Source organism: Capricornis sumatraensis, chromosome 4 (genome assembly GCF_032405125.1).
Source record: "Capricornis sumatraensis isolate serow.1 chromosome 4, serow.2, whole genome shotgun sequence".
Lineage (NCBI taxonomy): Eukaryota > Metazoa > Chordata > Mammalia > Artiodactyla > Bovidae > Capricornis > Capricornis sumatraensis.
In genome coordinates this window covers 75,537,266-75,557,727 of record NC_091072.1, presented here as the reverse complement: position 1 = coordinate 75,557,727, position 20,462 = coordinate 75,537,266, and the positions used below count along the sequence as shown (strand labels likewise).

At 57.3% G+C, this 20,462-nt stretch overlaps 2 protein-coding genes across 2 annotated transcripts; one reads left to right on the top strand and one right to left on the bottom strand.

Annotated features, from left to right (window-relative positions):
- Positions 1–706: 706 nt before the first annotated feature.
- Positions 707–3,716, top strand: WNT1 (Wnt family member 1). Its single transcript, XM_068972127.1, has 4 exons — positions 707–810; positions 1,549–1,802; positions 2,458–2,723; positions 3,228–3,716. Exons 1-4 carry the CDS (start codon positions 707–709, stop codon positions 3,714–3,716), a joined length of 1,113 nt encoding a protein of 370 aa, XP_068828228.1.
- A 12,242-nt stretch (positions 3,717–15,958) lies between these two features.
- DDN (dendrin) lies at positions 15,959–18,466 on the bottom strand. The gene is made up of 2 exons (XM_068969675.1): positions 18,258–18,466; positions 15,959–17,858 (listed from the first exon to the last, which is right to left on the bottom strand). The coding sequence occupies exons 1-2, from the start codon at positions 18,464–18,466 to the stop codon at positions 15,959–15,961; spliced, it is 2,109 nt and encodes a 702-aa protein (XP_068825776.1).
- Between the last annotated feature and the right edge of the window lie 1,996 nt (positions 18,467–20,462).

The following is a 20,462-nucleotide window of genomic DNA, read 5'->3' as shown; positions in this document are numbered from 1 at the left end:
CTCCCGCTTCTCCTTCCCTGTTCAGCCGTCGGGGGTTCATGGGCGGGGAGGCGTCTCCCCAGAGTTGCTGCCCAGAACCACAGTTTTCCTTCTTCCACTCAGGATGGGGTTCCGGGGTGACGTCGAAGGGACAGCCCCACAGCGGGCAGCGAAGTGGCTGAGCTCCTAGCAGTTTGTCCCCGCAGCACACTGGTCGCTGCGCCCCCTGGCGGACGCTGGTCCCCGACGGGCTCCGGACGCGGAGAGGACTGAGGCGGGCGCGCGTGGGAGGGCGTCCCAAGGGGAGGGGTCGGCGGCCAGTGCAGGTCCGGAGGCGGGAGCCACCGGGCAGGGGGCGGGGGTGAGCCCCGACGGCCAGCCCGTCAGCTCTCGCCTCAGACGGGCGGGAGCCACGGCCCCGCTCGCTGCCCATTGTCTGCGCCCCTGACCGGTGCGCCCTGGTGCCACAGTGCGGCCCGGCGGGGCAGCCTCCTATCGTCACTTCAGCCAGCGCCGCAACTATAAGAGGCGGTGCCGCCCGCCGTGGCTGCCTCAGCCCACCAGCTGGGACCGCGAGCCATGCAGCCCGTCGCCCGCCCCCAGGGCTGTTAGAGCCAGACTGCGAACTCTCGCCACTTGCCGCCACCGCCGCGTCCCGTCCCACCGCCGCGGGCAGCAGCCAAAGCCGCCCCAACTGCAGCATAGAGCGGGCAAGGCCGGGCAGGCCATGGGGCACTGGGCGCTGCTGCCTTGCTGGGTTTCTGCTGCGTTGTTGCTGGCGCTGGCCGCTCTGCCTGCAGCCCTGGCCGCCAACAGCAGTGGCCGATGGTGGTAAGTGAGCTGGTGTGGGGTCGCCACTTGTCTCGGGGCACAGAGCCAGGGGCCAGCCCCATCCAGCTCCCACGCTCTGGGATCCGTCCGCAGACAGACTTCCTCCAGCGCTCTGACTTCCCTTTGAGACACCGAGGGGCGCTCTGGAGCGGAGCTGGTCCAGAAATTCCAGCTCTGGTGAAGTGGGGTGAAGGGTCCGCCCGGCGGCCCACGATACTCCAGGAGGGGAGCCCTCCCCCATCTAGCACTGCCTTTCTTCCAAGAACCCCCAAACGAGCTTCACGGTGGTAGTCACACTACGGGGCTTCCCAGACTCTGGAGAGAAAGGGCAGGCGTGCACTCCGAAAGAAGCCCATCAGCGGGTGGAACTCCCAAGCATTTCACGCCTTGGGTGGGCATGGACGGCAGGCCAGGATTTGCGAGCCAGACTGTCCGGAAACAGGCTCTGAGAGCCAAGGTGAATATCTAGTCCCTAGGCTCTCCATGCCTCCGCTGTCCAGCTCCGGGCGCAGGGCCCCCTAGCAGCCCTAAGATTCCTGGGAACACAGAAGTCTGAAAGCCAAGTCCTTTCAAACTAGTGAGTGCCTAAGCGCGGAATCGTTACCTTATTATTGATCTCTCCCCGCTCTTGTGGGCAAATAGCTCCAGGAAGAGGACAGGGCGAGCAGGACCTTTCTGGTTAGGGTTAGGGTGCAGGTCCCCTTCCAGAGCTTGAACTCCTCTCATGCGTCTCACCAGGGGCATCGTGAACGTAGCCTCCTCTACGAACCTGCTGACCGACTCCAAGAGTCTGCAGCTGGTACTCGAGCCCAGTCTGCAGCTGCTGAGCCGCAAACAGCGGCGGCTGATCCGCCAGAACCCGGGGATACTGCACAGTGTGAGCGGGGGGCTGCAGAGTGCTGTGCGAGAGTGCAAGTGGCAGTTCCGGAACCGCCGCTGGAACTGTCCCACGGCTTCGGGGCCCCACCTCTTCGGCAAGATCGTCAACCGAGGTGGGTACCCCGGAAGGTGACGCTTCCGGGGACCAGGGGAGCCCGGGGTCACCTCAGGGCACGGGCGAGCAAGTGCAGAGAAGATGTCCGGGGCATCTGCAGGGTCACAGAGTCAGCCTGCCAAGAGCTTCATGCCAGCACTAGCTCTGGGCCAGACTCGTTCCACCAGGAGGTTTCAACCCGTGCGCCTCGGGCAGGAAGCTTAGCTTTTCTGAGCCACTGCCCCAGCGAAAGGGAGTGCTGAGTGGTGGACGCTCGCTGGCCACCACTTTCCCGCAGTCCCTCTCAAAGAAGCCTGGGAGGCTGCTCTCTTGCCTCCAGCCCAGCAAGGCTTGCATCGCTGATGTGAGCTGGAGAGTTCTTGGCGGTGCAGAATTCTTCCGCTCCCCTCTATTCTCTTTTCCCTCCGGGGCTGCCCTACTTGCACCGAGAAGTCAAAATGAGCCCGGAGTCTCAGTAAAGCGTGATTACAAGTGTGGAGGAGGTAGCGTGCCCACACACGTGCTTTCGCGGGGAGACCAACTTCCCAACACAGCCGGTCGCCAGGCTTCCAGGACCCTAAGGGCGTGGGACTCAAAGATCCCAAGGCCTCCCCTGAAGGTGCAGGCTGCACCCCGCGTGCCCCCTCGCTGATCCCCTCTCCCATCCCCAATAGGCTGTCGGGAAACAGCATTTATCTTCGCCATCACCTCGGCCGGGGTCACCCACTCTGTGGCGCGCTCCTGCTCAGAGGGCTCCATCGAGTCCTGCACGTGCGACTATCGGCGACGCGGTCCTGGGGGCCCCGATTGGCACTGGGGGGGCTGCAGCGACAACATCGACTTCGGCCGCCTCTTCGGCCGGGAGTTTGTGGACTCCGGAGAGAAGGGGCGGGACCTTCGCTTCCTCATGAACCTTCACAACAATGAGGCGGGGCGCACGGTGAGCCTGCTTGAGGGTGTCCGCACCCGAAACGGAATGGCAGGGATCTCGGAGTCCCTGCCTTAGGCTAAGCTCGAACTTGGGAAGTAACGGTCGGTGTTGAGGCCAGAGGTTAGGGTAAGGAACCAGGCGAGGGCGTCCGGAGGGCGCGGGGGTTTGGAGGGATTCACAGAATGGAAGGGATGGTCTGACAACGGAGAGGTTAGAAGTCATGTAACCCATGGACTGTGTTGCCTACGCCCGCCAATGTTCAGGTTCAAAAAATAAGGCTGAGAGGCAAAGACAGATTCTCTGGGTGGAGCAGAGTTGGGTTTGGCTTCCAAATCTCTGCGGGACAAAAATTTCGTGGCTCCCTTCCTTTGGGCTCGGCTAGGCCTGGGCCTTTGCTGAGATCCCGGCGACGACCAGGAGGGGGCGGTATCCGGGAAGGTGGCTCTGGCTCTGACGGCGTCCCGGGCCGTCCTTTCTTCTCCTCCCCCCCACCCCACCTCCCGCCCCCCCCAGACCGTGTTCTCGGAGATGCGCCAGGAGTGCAAGTGCCACGGGATGTCGGGCTCATGCACGGTGCGCACGTGCTGGATGCGGCTGCCCACGCTGCGCGCAGTGGGCGACGTGCTGCGGGACCGCTTCGACGGTGCCTCGCGCGTCCTCTACGGCAACCGCGGCAACAACCGTGCATCGCGGGCTGAACTGCTGCGCCTGGAGCCGGAGGACCCGGCTCACAAGCCTCCCTCGCCCCACGACCTCGTCTACTTCGAGAAATCGCCCAACTTCTGCACGTACAGCGGACGCCTGGGTACCGCGGGCACGGCGGGGCGCGCCTGCAATAGCTCGTCGCCCGCGCTGGATGGCTGTGAGCTGCTCTGCTGTGGCCGGGGCCACCGCACGCGCACGCAGCGCGTCACCGAGCGCTGCAACTGCACCTTCCACTGGTGCTGCCACGTCAGCTGCCGCAACTGCACGCACACGCGCATACTGCACGAGTGCCTGTGAGGCGCTGGGCGGACTCGGCCCCTGGGAGCATTCTCCTCAAGCGCACCCCCAGACAGATTCGCTGGCAACTCAGACCCGGATCTGCGCCCACCGCGTCCCTCCAGCCGCACTCCGGGATTCCTACTACCTATCCCATCATTTCTCCCACCTCCTCAGACCTGGGGACTGCTGAAACCACTTGCCTGGGGCGGCATGAACCCTCTTGCCATCCTGATTGACCCGCCCCCGGACCTACCTCCCTCCCTCTCCGCGGGAGACCCCCTTGTTGCACTGCCCCCTGCTTGGCCGGGAGGTGAGAGAAGGATTGGTCCCCTCCCCCATCAGGGTCAGCTCCCGAGGCGAAGCTCTGCCTCCTCCACCGCGCGCAGCGACCTGCCTGCCTTTCTCCTTCTCTTTTAACCTCCGTTTTCTCCAGGTCCCCACATGCCCTTCCCCTTCTTCTGTTAAGGGTGCACACCCTGAACACACACCTGGGCATCAGGGCCTTTCTCCTCTCCACCTACAGCTGAAGTGGGAGGTTCCGGGGTGAGAGGGCAGCTGTGGTGATGTGGAAAATGAGGTTGGGGACCCGGGAGAAATATCGCCATTCTCCCAGCCTATGTCATGGAGCCATTGAACAGCTGCGAACCATGCCTCCCTCAGCCACCTCCTACCCTCTTCCTGTCCTGCCTCCTCATCAGTGTGTAAATAATTTGCACTGAAACGTGGATACAAAGCCACGAGTTTGGTTGTTGTAAATAAAAACTATTTATTGTGCTGGGTTCCAGCCTGGTTTGCAGAGACCACTTCCCACCCCAACCTAATTCTTCTCCATTCTTTTGCTCTCCAGCCTTTTCTGACCCCTCTTTCCCTCTCCTTAGTTTCTCCAAGATGCCTTTGCATTCCGGAATCAGTATTTCCTTCCACTGTAGCTATTAGTGGCTCCTGGCCCCCACCAATGTAGTATCTTCCTCTGCAGAATAAAATATCTATTTTTATCAATGACTTGGTGGCTTTTCCTTGAATCCAGAACACACTATTGCTTACCTCCTTTAAACAAATAGGATACACTGTTGAGGGACTGGTTTCCTGACCCTGGAAGAGGACTCTGACATTCTGTCCCTTGGATGACCCTGATGAGGCCACTGGGGATCCAGGTCTCCAGATGAACCCAGTCAAGAGCCAAAAGACACTACAGGGTCCTTCTTCCTATTTGAACACCAATTGGCTGTATGATACTGAGAAAGTCCATAACTTCTTCAGTTTCTTGCCCTGCTGAGTGGGGATTAAACAAACTTGGAGAACCTGCCTTTCCTATGTAGAAGAGCTGTTGTGAAAATCGCTACAACTAAGTGATAGCTATGATGGTGTTCTGAAAAGAAACCAAAGAAAAAAGAGAAACCCAAACAGAAAGGGTGCTGTGGCTCATGGGTGTAGAGGTTTTGGTCCCCAAAGCCTCTCTGGGCCAGCTGTGGTCAGGGTGTTGGGCAACGGGGAAACCACTCTCCTTCCCAGGACAGGGAAATGCCATATTAGGACATCAACTTCCAAACCGTTGGCTACAAAGAACAGGTGAAAAGCTGAGAGAGGATAATGGGGGAGAAGAAAGGAGCAGCAGGGTTAGAATCCAAATAGAGGTTAGACTTTACCAAGTGTAACTGAAAGGAAACCCAACTGTGGTCCATAACCAAACCATGAGGTTAGCCATTCCCATAGAAAGCCCAAATGAGGATTCTGTTGCTAATAACACCAACATGATACCTCTGTGTGCATTTCACCAGATCGGAGGGGAGAACTAATTTCTCCTACAGCCCGAAAACCTCTCTCTAACTCTAATCCACTCCCTCTCCCTAGGATTAGGTCTAACCTTAGCCTTAACCTAACCTCAGGCAAACCCTAACTGCTTGCTAAACTCTAATGCCGGTCTCTAATCCTAACACTTCCCCCGCCCCAGGGGAGGGCTTGAAGGACCAGGGGAGCTATGAAGCACCCCACCCCCTGAGGGCAACGACTGATCCCAGCCTACTGGAGAATTTCCCCCTCTCCTCAGTACTCTTTGCTGTTGTTGCTGCCTCGCACCACTCCCTGGATGTGTGAACTCTGACCCATGTTGGCCTTTGGGATATGTGTGGGGGTAGGGAAGTGGAGCCAGGAGCTGCTCAATCCTGCAGTGATATATCCCCTTTCCTTTCTCTCCATCCACCAAGCTAGCACCAGTTCAGATTTGATAGGCAGTTGAGGAGGAGGAATAGAAATCTGACTGATCCTGGGCAGAAGGTACCTGACAGGGTTGGGTGTCCAGTAAAGAACCCCCTGCGATAATGTCCAGTCTATAATCCAAAGAGCTATTAGATCCCCCCAGAGGCAGGAGAGGAGATGTGGGCCCCTGCCAGACAATACCCAGATTTAGGGAGAAGCAACAGGGTGGAGTCAAAGGGTTGGCAGCTGTCCCCAACCACTCTCACCTAACTTCTAACAGTAAGAACCTGGAAGCTGAGGGGGGGTGGGGGCGCTCTGAGCTGTGCCGACACAAAAGAGCTGGAAGAAGGGCAGGGAAGAAGTGAATCCTGTTCTGGTCCTAACTAGACTTTCAAAAACTCCGTAGCTTTCTTGGCTTCAGTTGCTTTGTCTATTCAACAGGGATGATTACTGGCACTTAGTCTTCTTCAGGAAGGTGATGAGGTTCAGACAAGATCATGTACATGGATGTGAAACACAGGGTCATTTGAACACTTGCTGACATCTCTTCTGTGCCAGGCATATGCCAAATGCTGGGGATACAGTGATGTATGAGCCATGGAGCCTGCTAGAAGTTTACAGTCTGGCCAGGGAATCAGGCATATCAAGATATTGTCAGGATAATGGGAGCAGTGCTGTGAAGGCTCAATGAAGTGTAAAGCCCTCTGCACAAGCATGAAGTTTAAAGACAGACTCCCATACTCATGTCCTCAGCATGGAAGTCCTTTACTTCTAGCCACAAGGACTTCAAGGGAGGGGGTAGGGAAGTGCAGAATGGGACTGGGTCCTCAAAGGGACATGTGATAATAAAGCAAAAAAAAAAAAGTAAGCAAAAGAAAAAGAATTTTTTTAAAAAGCAAAAGGGCTAGATCTGCAAAGCACTACCTAGGAGCTAATTATTGATTAGGATCACATGTGGCATCCTCAGACGGAGCAGGTAAATCCTGGGGAGGAAAGCAGCAGTGCCCAGAGCAGGTCCTGGGTGGGGGTCACTATCCTCCCGCCCACCTCTGATCTTCAGGTGGGATCCGAGACCGGCAGGACCCCGGACACAGGCTTGGCTCAGTGAGTGAGGGAGGCACTGGTCCTGAAATATCCTGGGGGGAGCGGAAAAGCTGAGAGGACTGAGGCTGCACAGTCCCCAGGGGGTCAGCAAGCCGGCACCACACACACCCTGCCACACGCACCCTGGAAAAACCCTGTCAGTGGGGCTGCAAATACCCCAGGGTCTAGCACCCCCCACCCCCCACCTCAGGCTGGCTCAGTCCTCCTCTCCAGGCCAGAGGGAGAAAAATAACAAAATGAGGAGAAAATAAGCTGTTTGGCTGTGGTGTGAGCAGGAATATCCATGCAGAGCTGCCCACCACTCACCCTTACTCACTCTTTCCACACCCAGCCAGGGCGCCCAGCATGAGACAGACCACCCCCCTGCCCCCTCCCCCGTCTGGGCTAAAAGCAGACGCTGGTGAGCGAGCAGCAGGTTATAAATATGCCCGGGGAACTGCCGCCAACTCGCTCCCTTGTCATCCCCTGGGAGGGTATAGGGTGGGGTGGCTCCTAGGGAGGAGCCAGGGCTGCCCTGTTCCCTGGGGCCCAGGAGGAAGTGGGGCTTCCAAGAGGCTACTGCATTTTTCCTCCCTTTTCAAAGGGAAAGAGCCACTGCCACTTCATTTTTCCTGGACATCTGCTCATCTGCTCAGAGGTGGAGCCCTCATCCTCCCTGGGCCATAACTGGGAGTTCAGAATGAAAGGGCCCAAGTCCATTCACTCCATGTCTCGGTGGAGCCCAGCGCTGCTTCTCCTCACACCCAACACCAAAGTTCACTCATTCACTCAACAGATATTAACAGAGGACCTGTTGAATGCCTGGCCCTGTGTGCAAGCATGTCTGCACATACAAGCGTGTGCATGTGTGTGTGCAGGCACACAGCAGCCCCCACACACCCATGCATGCACACCAGCTCCAGCCCCTCCCCCGACTTGGTGTTTCCACGAAGGGTAAAGCTTCAGGCTCCCGGTTCCACCTCAGAGTAGGTTTGGGGAGGTGGGGCATTGAGAACAGGGCCCCTAAATATTCCTGCTTTTACTACCTCCCTGATAAACGAGAGGGTCCCTTTTCTCCTCCCTGCCCAACCATCCTACCAATGGAGGCACCACCCAAGGAAGAAAGAGCCACTCTGTGGGACGCTAGGGGGTACCTGCCCCGGCTGCCAGGGCCCCCTGCCTCCCAACCACTTGCCAAGTAAGTACCAAGCCGGGCAAGAGGGGGCAGTGCCACCCTGGGAAGCTCCAGCTCTCCTCCCCCAGAGCCGAACCCCTCCCTTCTCTCTCCTCCCTATTAATCCTCGGAAGTGAAGGGGCCGTCCCTGGCGGCCCCTCAGCCCTATTGTGGCCCCTCGCCCTCCTCGGCTGGCGTCTAATTAACTCCTCCTGCCCCTGGTTTTATGTGCCCCCCTTACCCCACCTTGTCGGCCCCGCCCCTCCGCTCGCCCGCTCCCCGCCACGGACATTCCAGCCCGGCTGGGCTGGTGTGCCAGGGCAACCAGGGCCGGACCGAGGCCTAATCCCCCCGCCGCCTGGCCCGACTGGGAGAGCCCCGCTCACCTCCCCGCTCTCTGGGGGCTGCTCGGCTCTGCGGTGGCGGAGACACACAATCGGGACAAAGGCGCAGCCCCCAGGGGGCTAACTCAGCCTTCACGCCCAGGTTGTGCGGCATTTGGGGAGTTTAATGAATTGTCCATCACGCCTTTCAGGGCCCGCCCGTCAGCCTGGATTAATCTTCGGAGCCCTGGTGGGGTAGGAGACACTAAGCCTGTATTTATTACTCTCCCATTGTCACTAATTGAGGTAATTATCTGTGACTCTGGCCTGGCCAACAATGCGGCATTCACTCCCGGGACCTCGATGGGCCTGGCTCCCACTCTCAGCACCAACCCTCCCTCCTCTCCTCTCCCAAACCCGCCAAGGGCTAACTGGAGCCCTGGAGCATGATGGGAAAGTGGACAATGTCCCATAATGCTTCACCTCCAGACCGGTATGGAGTTGCAACTAGGGAGAGGTCCCTCTAAAGCAGGTGAGAAAAGAAGGCCGCCTGTCTGGGGACAGGTTTGGCTGGCAGAGCCCTTGAGCCACAGAAGAGCATGCCTCTGGGGTCTTTGATTTTCTGGACCCTCATCTCTGTGTTGGTGGTGCCAGCGTCTCTCAGGGTCCTTCTGTGAATCCACCTTCATGCTCCTGTAGCCTCCAGAGTTCTAGGGTATTAGGAGGCCCTATCTCATACCAGGTATAATTTAGGGAGGGCCCTAAAGTTTCAGGGCTGGCAGAGCAGTGTGGGTGGGGGAGGTGGGGAAAAAGAATAGGCTTGGGCTCAGGGGGAGAGCAAGAGGAGCCATCACAGGAAGGAGCACCGAGGGCTCACGCTACTGTGGCCATGCAATAGCCTTAGGGAGAGACTTGGATGTGAAGAGGGGAGCAGGGCCAAAGAGCAGATTTCACATGGAGATGGCTTCCCAGGTCAAGGGGATTTGCCCTGGGGAACAGGTGTGTGTGTTTGTGTGTGTAGGGGGGGTGTGTAAAAGAAAGAGAGAGAGAAAGATAGCAAAGGCAGTTTTGGACAGGACGAGACGATCCTTGAGGGTAGGGGCTGTGTCTTGATCACTGTTGTTTTTCTAAGAGCCTGCACTGTGCGTGGCACATAGATCCTAGCAAATGAGTGTATAGGTGAGGCCTGTATGATCATTGGGGTTAAGATCTGTCGACTCCTCTGCCACAGCCGCACACAAACTCTTCATTCTGCCTCAAGGCTTGCTGAAAGGAAGTTCCGACCACCTGGGGACAGTTCTTGAAGGGCACATCACCAGCTACCGGTGTCAAGGATCTTGGCAGAACCCAGTGCTACACTCGGAACATCGCCACCTTGTGGTGCCTCTTGGGAGAGCTACTGGAGGGACCCCAGCCAAGGAAGCAAGGTCATCCCTGGCGGGTGCGGGGCATAGGGGAAGGACGGTCACACCAGGCAGCAGCAACCCCTCCCTTATATATAGACCCTGAATTGCTGTGCCAGTGTTCCTGTGGCACAGTTTTATCATCTGTTCCTTCTTTCTGCCAGCATCTGCTGAGAGCCTGCTCCAGGCCAAGCTTATAGGCAATACAGAACTAAATCAAAGGCACTACCCTTGATTAGCTCATGGTCCAGTAGAGAATGACACAAAACCTCTCTGCCCCTCACCTCTCCCTCAGTTCTTCTCACTAAAGCTCAAATGTTTGGGTGTTTAATATTTATTTATTTGGCTGAGCTGGGTCTTAGTTGCAGCATGCAAGATCTTTTAGTTTCAGCAATACAAGCTCTTAGTTGCAGCATGTGGGATCTAGCTCCCCTAGCTCCAGCTCTCCTGCATTGGGACCATGGGGTTTTAGCCACTGGACCACTAGGGAAGTCCTCAAATGTTTTATCCTTGCTTTCCTGGGATACTTCCTGATGTGGTTCCCATCATTCCAGGATCCCATCCCTTTGCAACTCTGCCTTCCCCAGAGCCTGTGCTGTGTTCTCCCACCTCTCTACCTTCACCCGCACCCTGGAAAGAACCTTTTCCCCACCTCCCCTGGCTGAAATTCATCTCAAAGCTGCCTTCCTCATGAGGCTCTTCTAATTTCCCTTGGCAAAGTGGCCTTGCCTCCTGACGCACCTTCTTGGCGGGGCTTTCACTAAACCAGCAGCACACACTGGCTGCTCCATGGGTGGAACATCTGTGTCTGTTATTCATATGTGTATTGGCTTCTAGCTTTCTGAGGGCATGGACTCTACGTTTTGCTCATCTTGGCATCTCTTGCAACACTGAGCTAGGCACATCACATGCCCTCACTAAGACAGATGGATGGTTAGATGGATGGATGGATGGAGGAAGGCATGGATGCATAGATGGAGAAATTAATGGGAGGGTGACAGATGAGTTGGTGAATGGATGGATAAATGGATGGGTGGGATGTATGGATGCACAGATGAATAAACAAAAGGATGGATGCATGCATGCATGGATAGATGGATGGATGAAGTAACTCTTCTCTAAAAAGATTCACAAAAGCTTACGTAAGGGACTTGCCTGGCAGTCCAGTGGTTAAGACTTCCCCTTTCAATGCAGGAGGTGTTTGGTTCGATCCCTGGTCAGGAAGCTAAGATCCCACATGACTTGCAGCCAAAAAACCAAAATAAAAAACAGAAGCAACAATGACGCACCAATGAAGACTTTTCAAATGGTCTATGTTAAATAAAACTTTTAAAAGAGGCTAAGTAGTACCAGGGGCTTCAAGGGAGGGAGCCCCCACAGCAGGACATGAAGAGGAGATAATGGATCCAGGCAGATAATGGATCCAGCCTTCCTTCACTAACACGTGTACCCTCAGTGACTGGTCTCTCAAAAGCTTGGGCATATTCTAACTGCTTAGAAGTTGCAGGTTGGGAGCCATTCCTTCCTTTATGCTCCCCTAGACCCTGCAGGAATGCTTTTATGAACATATATTACATTGTACTGCCTGCACTATGATGACTCTGTGGGTTTCCTCTTCCAAATCCCTTCCCCTGTTTCTCATACAGCCTAGATATGTGAACTCCCTGAAGACAGGTAACAGGTCTGAGTCTTGTGTGTGTCCCTAGGGCCTGGCATCCATGTTCAATGGGTGAGTGAACAAATGAGTAACTGGGTGAATGCACAATATCTACATATTCATGTTCAGCCATCTCTCCTTGTCCTCTCCTCCTCCTCACACACACACACACACACACACACACACACACACACACACACACACACACTCCTGACGACAAGTCCCAGAGTTATGGCCTGGTTCTTTGTTTCATTTACCCATTTGTGATCTATCTCGGGAAGTCCTAGGGCTCTCCTGAGAGTCTGAAGGGGGAGGGGGCTCTTAGCTCCCTTCAGAAAGGGGCTTCCCTGGGAAGAACTTGGCTGGTGGAAGGGTAGGCGCATCCTGTGGTAACCTGAGGGCTGCTGCCCAAACCTGAGCACACTCTCCAGCATTGCCGTCCCTACAAGGCTGTCCCAACATGGGGTGGGGGGAGTGCGGTGTAGCTGTGGCCTCTGTCTTGAGGCTGGCTGGCTGGCAGACGCAGCCAGATTTAGAAGTCATTTTCGCAGCAGGGAGCCTCCAGCCTCCCACCCACAGGGCCCTGCAGGGCCAGTCTGAGATATGGCTCACCCAGGGCTGGCCCCCTGGGCCTGTACCAGCTCCTCCCCTTCTCCTCTCTTACCCTTTCTCCCAGATCTTTAGCAGCTGGTGCTGATTCCACCCTTAGGAAAAGATGCAGGAAGTCCTGGGGGAGGGGGGATTGCACTTGACGTCCCAGCCACCCATGCGCTCTCAGTACACCATTCACCCAGTCAAGGGGCTGCTTGTCTCCACCCCAGGAATCCCCTCTCCTCTCAGCCTCTGCTGCCTCTTCCTCCTATTCCTTTACCTCTACTCCTCTCTTCCCATCTCCCAACCTAATACTCCCAACACTAAAGAAATAGCCCTAAAGGGAAATAACAGAGTTCAATACATATATCACTTACTGTGTGCCAGGAGATGTTCTAAGTGCTTTACATATTGAATCATTAATCCTCCCAACAAGCTTGTGAAAAACACACTATTAATAACTTCATTTTGTAACTGAGGCTGCTAAGGCACAGAGAGGTTGAGTAACTTGCCCAAAGTCACACAGCTAGTATGAGGTGGTGGTGGTGATGGTGAGTGGTTTAGTCGCTCAGTCGTGTCTGACTCTTGCGACTCCATGGATTATAGCTCACCAGGCTTCTCTGTCCATGCCCAGGCAAATATACTGGAGGGGGTTGCCATTTCTTTCTCCAGGGGAATCTTCCTGACCCAGGAATGGAACCTGGGTCTCCTGCATTGCAGGTGGATTCTTTACCGACTGAACTACAAGGGAAGATCCAATATGAGGTAGAGGCAAGATTTAAACCCAGGCTGCCAGGTCCCAGAGTCCATGTTCTGGATACAACACTACCATAGTTCTCTAACAATGACAGCAGTCTGCATAAGCTCTTAAAGCTAGCCTCCTGTGTGTTCAGCCTCAAAGAAACCTAGGCAGCATTGTGGAACCCCCCTCCCCAGGAATAGCCCCTCTACTTTCCCATGCACCTCACCTCTCCTGACACTCTCAGAGCCTGGGAGCCCCAGGGCTACAGCAAAATCCAGGCAGAAGCTCTCACTACTGCCCTGGTCTTCCTCAGTCTTCCTCCTAGCCTGAAGTCCATCCTGTTCTTAGGCCCAGAGGGCAAAGGCACACATCCCTGGGCTGGACCAGGCTCACCCTAGCTTGGCCTCTGTTTTCACTCCTGCCTTTATCTTCCACATCTCCTCTGAATGTATCCTCAACTCCAGTCAAACCAGACCGTTTGACAATTTCCTAAACAAACCATTTCCCTTACATTCACGCCTCTATTTTTGCTGTCCCTTCCGCTTGGAAACCCTTTCCCCAAATGCTATCTCAGATGCCTACCTCCTCCATGGAGCCTTTCATGATCTCATAGAATCTGTACAATCTGCCTTGTTTGATTCTTTATAATACTTAACACCCACTGCTCAATCTATCATTATTTACGTGTTTTCCCTTCACCCCGTCAGGCAGGTCTTACTCATCTCTTTCTTGGAGCTCAGCTCAGTGCCCAGTTCTTTTCAGGTGCTCAGTAAATGTTTAGGAGTTAGAATCAGCAGAAGTTAGAACTGTAGGTGGAAGGAAGACAGAACTCAGAAACCTTTGATCTCTGCCCAAGGTGAACCCCCACTTACTTCACTTCCTCCAGCAAGAGCTAACTTGAAACCTGGCAGTATGGTTTCCAGGCAGGTTCTGAGATTGACGGACCTTTCCGGGTGACTCTGACCAATGTTATCCATTTAGATTCAAAGCCCCCAAAGACCCCTACCCCCCTACCCCGCCCAACCCCTTTCACTGAACCAAGGTCAGACACCCAGTTTAGGGTCCAATTCAGCGGCCTCCCTACCCTGCCCCCCTCCCAGTCCTGCCCAGTCTCTCCGGGTGCGGGTGGGGAGCGACACTGAGATAATTGGAGACCAAAACTCTAAGTGGTTTGAGAGCGGGGCTGGGGATCGGAACGCTGAGCCGGAGTTGCTGTTGGCAGGACTCGGTGGGGGTGGGGGGCAGAGGCGGGGCCGAGGGCCGGGCCCAGGACTCGGCGACTGAGTCTGAGCGAAGCCCCCGCGCCTGCCTAGTCGACGGCTAAATTTACCCAGGCTGACTCAGCCCTTGCCCGGAATGGGGGGTGGGGGGAGTGCATCGAAGCAATGGGAAGAGTCAGCGGGGGTGGGGTGGGGGGCAAGGAAGGGAGAGTCCGCACTGGGGGAGACAGGGGTGGACCGGCGTTTCCATCAGAAAAAGGGGTCTCCTCCACCACCCACCAAGTAGGAAGGAGCGCAGGAGCCCTGGGGGGAAGGATGCTGTGGGGAATGGGTCGGTGAGAGGAAAAAGATGCCAAGGCTGGACAAAGGGAAGCTTAGATTTATTGAGCGCCTGCTGTGTACCAGGTACTGTGCAAGGCGCTTTACATACATTATCGCATTAAGTCCTCACAACAACCCTGCGAGGTAGGTGTTTATAAACCCCCATTTGACGGATGAGGAGACTGAGGCTCAGGGAGGTGAAGTGATTTGGCCGAGTTCACATGGCTAGTAAATAGAGACAGGAGGTGTCCGAGATCGAAGAGAAAAAATACTTCAGTGTCTGAATCCCAAGCTGTTTGGTGTGGACGAGTACAGAGAGGGGCTCCGCGCGCTCCAGAGGTCTGCAAGGCCAGAGGCCTACTCGCGATCTCGCATGGCTGGAGACGGCGGGGCAGGGGACCCGCGCGCAGGAACTAGGGAGCAATTGATTAACTGGCAGTGCTGGGGGTTGGCAAGACTCGGGGACTAGCTACAGGGAAATCCGCGACCTGCGCGCGCCCCGTAGTGGCTACAGCGAGTATCACACCCCACACCTACAGGCTTTTGGGGACTAGCCTCTTCCTTCCCTTGTTGGTTTCTGGAAGAGGCAGAAACATGTAAGACATTCTCAGGATTCTCTCAGATGGGTGATTCCACCTGGGTGGGAAATAGTGGTAACTATTTAGAGCATCACCGAGGAACACTGGGGAGGAGGAACAGGGGAAGGCCTAAGGGTCCCAAGCTGCTTCATTGGGTGCCTTCCCTCCCCAGCTCAGACCACCACAAACTGGGGACAGTGAAAAGGCCGCCATCCTGCCCTGCCTCGGGGATCCTACACCTAAACCTGAGAGACTGGAATAGGAGCCCTTGCCCACTTACTTGGCTCTTCTGCAAACCCTGCACGGTCTCTTGGATTGAGAGTGAATGCAGGTGTCCATGAAGCTACCCAGAGACCCTCAGACTCTGTTCACTTATTCCTAACTGTCTTGTGGAGGGGAGGATTGAGATAAGAGCCTCTCCTAGGACTCCAAAACATCAGGAATGGACCTCAGAACCCCCTCATTTTACATACTATGGGAACTGGAGAGGGGAAATGACTTGCTTAAGGTCACCCAGCAAATCAGTGTCAGAGTTGGGGTTGGAACCCGAGATCTGTGAAACCAGTGACTCCTCTTCTGCTTTGCTGGTGGCTTCTGCCAAGGGCCTGTCACCTGATCACCTCAGTCTGAGGCCTCTCCATCACCTTCTTCCTTCTGCCCAGAGGCCCTGCCCTGCAGTTCCCCTGACTATCCCATCCCTGCCCTCCTGCCTAACCCCACCTAGGCCTCTGCTCAGCTCCATGTTAGTGCAGTGGGCCCTGCAGAAGACCTTACCCACAGGCCCTGGGTGGAGCAAGCATTCAAGTCTACTGCACACCCTCAACTCTCATGAAAAAAAAAAATCTTGAACTGACACGTGCTCCCTCTCATCTGTGTGCCTTCTATGCTGAGTACAGGAATGGGTGGGTATAGGTAAGGGGTACAAGGAAGTCTGTAAGGAAGAAAGGGGACACAAATACAATAATGGGCCTCTCACTGTTGCTCCCTATTTCCCTGTGGAGTCCCCTTAATGTCCCTCGCCCCGAAGAGGACCTCCTCGTTTTTGCTGATGGCACCTACAATCTCTCGGGCATTGCTGTTCAGCTCGGCTGTCTTCCCGCCTTCCGGGGGCCCGGTCCGCTCTTTCCGCCAGGAGGCGCCCGAGGCTTCTGTGTCGCTCGCATCAGAAGAGCTGCTATGGACGCTGAGCTCCGCAGCTTCGTCTGAGTCGGAGTCCGGGGCGGTGTGGCGGCGGATGCGAGACACGGCTTCCCGCAGGGCCCCGGCATAGGGTCCAGGGGCTCGCGCCCAGCCCCGGCCTGTGCGCCGCAGGCCGGACGCCACTTTCTCCGATCCCTCGGCACCGCACGCTCCCCCCGAAGCCGGTGGGCCTAAGGCTGAGTGCTCTGGGCTACCTGGCTGCGTGGGGGGATCCTGTAGGTTTACTTCGCCAACCGGGAGCCCCAAGATGCGCGAGGCGCGCTCCTCCAGTGAGGAGTCCTCGGGCTTCCCGCCCTCAGCTTCGAGCCCGCGTCCCTCACTGGGTTGGAGAGAAGGGCGACTGCTCAATGGCAGCTTTCGGCAAGGGGAGGGAAGGACCGCGGCCCCCTCTCCCTCCTCTTTATTGGGTTTCGGTTGGCTGGGGGCATTCCCCACAAGGCGCGGCACCCCGGCGGGCAAAAGCTGCACATGCTGGGTTCGAGGGGTCGGGACGTACTGGGAGCGTATCACCACGCAAGTGGCATCAATGACAAAGACGCCTTCCCGACGAGCGGGGCCACGGGAACTTCGGGGCAGGGTGTGGGGGCGTCGGGTCGCCTTCCAACCCTCCAAGGTCTCGGGTCCTGCCTCCCCTCTATGACCCAGGGACTCTCTCCATCCCGTGCCTCCTGGAGCCCAGGGTCTGGGAAGGGTCTGGCTATGCCGGGGCGGCTGCTTTTTAATGGAGGGAACCCAGCGTTTGGGGAGCCAGGTCTGGTCTCTCCCTTCCCTCCCTTCCCCGGAGCCCTTGAGATGGGGTCTGGACCTGGGAGTGGGACGCGGGGGGCTAGGGGTGGCAGTGGCAGACCCCGCAGGAACGGTGCCTGGGCTCCCAGCGGCTTTATCTTGGGGATGGCCGTCGCTACCACTCTTCAGGACAGCAGCAGCCAGCCTCGGGCTTTTCTCCGCGGCCCCCTTACCGGACTCCAGCCTTGGCCTGTCTGTTCCACAGCCTGGGGATCCCCCCAAGAGACCCCGTCCCTGACGGAGACCCCAGGCCCCTAGGACGTCCCGGTAGATCCGAGGATCTAGCCTCTTCTTTGCGCACCCTCCCTCTGTCCTAGTCGGCGCAGAGGTTGAACAGGCGCGCGCCTGCGAGGGCTCGGGGCCTCGCTTAGTCCCCAGGGTCCTGTGGGGGCCCTCGTAAGAAGGTGGAGCCACGTAGGGTGGCGGCCGGTCCCAGCGGCGTCGCGGGGCCATCCCGGCAGCGCCTCTCAGCAGCAGGTGAGCCTCGTAGCTGGGGGGCCCTGGCCGCCGACCAGCCCAGGGCCCCGCCCACGGCGCCCCAGGATTGCTCTGCGGCTGCGCGGATGGACGGGGCGGTCGCCCTACCGACCCCAGGCGCTCGGGCCTTGAGGGAGCTGGGAGCCCGGCAGAGTGGGCCACCCGAAGGGCGTTCCGAGGCTCCGGGCGGGGCCGACCAGGGGGACTCCTTCGGGCCCCACCAGCCTTGCGCCTTTTTCGCTCGGTCTCCTTGGCCTCCCGCTCCTGCGACGCCGCTTTCCTTTTCTCTTGCTCCCGGGCTCGGGCCTCGGCCGGGGGCCCCGCCCGCCAGTTGGTCGCCTCCTGCAGCACCCTGGAGGCCCAGGGCCGGCGGGGCGGCGGCTCAGGGGATCCCGGGCGCGGCCCACACCTGGGACAATGAGCAGGAACCCAGGTGAGCAGTTTGTGGGGGAAGGGAGCCGAGGTCCGGGGAGCTGGGCGCGCTGGAGGCCACTTGGGGCCACCGGGTGGAGGGGTGTGTGTGAGTGTGTGCGCGTGTGCACGTGCGTATATGTTAGGGTTGAAGTCGAAGCGGGACTCCTCACCATCTCTCCATGCACACTTTAACAGTATCTGCCCCATCTCATCTGCCCTTTCTCACGCCCACTCCTGTGCCCCCAAACAAACGGGATGAGTCAGGCCCCAACCTTCGGGATGGGGTTGGGGGAGGCGTGGAAAAGAGAAGGCAGCTCTGGCTGGTGCCCACGGGAAGGTCCGGACCCCAATCCCTGCCCCACCTCTCTCTTCCCCTTACCCCTCCTTCACTCACGTGCGGCTCTGGGGCCCGCGGACCCAGTGGCTGGCCTGGAAGTCCATGAGCTGTCGAGGAGGGGCGCGGCGACTATAATGACAGGAAATAGTCTTCACTTCGATCACCAGCAGCTTGGATTTCTGCACCCAGAGGCAGCTGCCAGACTCCTCATCCTTGAGCTCCCGGGGGCTATCGGGCCCCTCGGAGAAGAGCTGGCCATCCAGCATCCTGCCCCACCCCACCCCGGCCCCCCACCCTCCCACCCGCCCCGAAAGCCCCCTCCCAGCCCGGGGAGCTGGCGCCCACTGCAGAGCGGCAGGCCCAGCGACTGGGGACTATATATACCCAGGCACACGTGTGTGCCTGTCTGTGTGTGTGTGCGCGCGCATGTGACACGGCGCGGACGGCTCCGCGCTGCTACCTCCCCCACGTGCACGACCGCCCCCTGGGGCCCGGGATTGGGCGCCCCTTCCCACTGCTCTTGTCCCGCAAGCCTGATGGCACCCGCACGAGTGGGCAGGGGAGTTCTTATTCTTGCCAAGATGACCGTGCCCCCCCCCCCGCCCCCGTCTCTTCAACCTTCCCGCCGGTTTTAACCCTTCATTCTCCTGCTTCTCGGGGTGCCTGACCAGCAGCGTTCTGTCCCTGACATCCTGCCCCAGACTTTTATTTCTTCATCAGAGAGGTGATGGGAATGGAACTCAAGGTCTCCGCCTGCCACTCTCTGCTGGTTTCCAGGGGGTTGGGGTGCAGAAAGGGCTGGCCCACGGCTGGGGGGTTTATTTTTAGCGGCAGTGGCGTTCGGGCGCAGAGAGGAGATGAGTAACCAGCTTCCATGCGGTGGAGGGAGGAGGTGGTGGCTTGCCTGCAGCCTTTGTGCAACTCTGGGGGAGAGCTGCCTCCAAGCTCCAAAAGGGTCACCCCCACACCCTTAACTCCTTACCCTCTCAGTGTTGTGCCCAGGGCTGCTGGCACAGCAGGACAGGAGTCTGTCTTAGCCATCGAAGCTGCCCACACTTTCATCCTTAGATGTTTGTCCTTGGGCACCCATGGAGCCCTCTCTCTGAAGCAAGCTCTCCCAACCCCCAATCCAGAAGCCAGGATTTGGGGGTCCTACTGTTCTCGGCCTGAACTCTGCTCAGACTTGTGGAGGAAGGAGTGCTTACGCACTTGCACCCTTTCAGAGGGTATAGAGGAGGAACGGTGTGCTTCCTTGGCTAAACTAATCCCCTAGCAACTGAAATGACACAACTGGCCCCCATTTTCCAGTGTAGCACTCTGTCACCACTACCACAGTGCCTAGCTCGTTCAAGCCCCACCTGGAGTGAAGCTCAAGGTGCCCCCCTTTTAGGCTCATTCTGTCCCGGGTGGGGGTGGTTGCCTGCAAGCCTATACCAGGTGTCCCCTGATTCACCATGGTAATGTTAGTGGCAGTGCAGCCCACGCCAACCCTTCCATGCAGAGACTTAGCAACCATGCCTGGCAACCATGGCAGCAGCTCCAGTGGAGAGGAGGGGTGCGGGGAGGTGGGAGAAAAGAGTGTGTACGGCAACAGTGCTGAAGAACGGATAATGCACCTCTCCTGAGGAATAGGTTAGAAGGCTATGAGGCTCCCACTTTGTCCCTTGTCTTTCCTTCTGCTCTGTCCTCATACCCTGAGACTGCCTGGTTGGGTTTTTTGGGGGGACAGGAGAAGCAGATCCCAATTTGTTTTCCACTCAAGTATACAGAGCCCTTGGACACAGACCCTTCCTTTTAAGGTGATGAGCCAGGAGGGTTGTTTTAGGATGGGCACCGACTTACTGGCAACCACGGAAACAAAACCCAGGCTTCCTGCTCCCTAACATGGACCTTTAGAGAGAACCCAAACATCCTCTATCCCATCCGCTCAGCCCGCTTTACACCTACCAGCTACACCGGTGGGGTGGCTCTTGCTTGAAGCTGCTTCCTTCCACCCAGGTCCCACCAGAGCCCCAAGGCTTTAAAAGTCCTTGCCTCCTCCCTAGACACGATGGAATGTGACATAAGGCGACATCTGTCCTTTCCATCATGCACACACCCACACACACATAAACATACCCTAATTCTAATAACTTATAAGCCTCCCTCCCTCAAGTGTGGGAATGTGCTGTGAGAGCTTTGAAGGGACGAATGCAGAAGCAGGGGCTTTGGAGAAGCCCCACAATGCAGCACTGACAGAAGGGCTTAGAGCAGTGCCCGGTG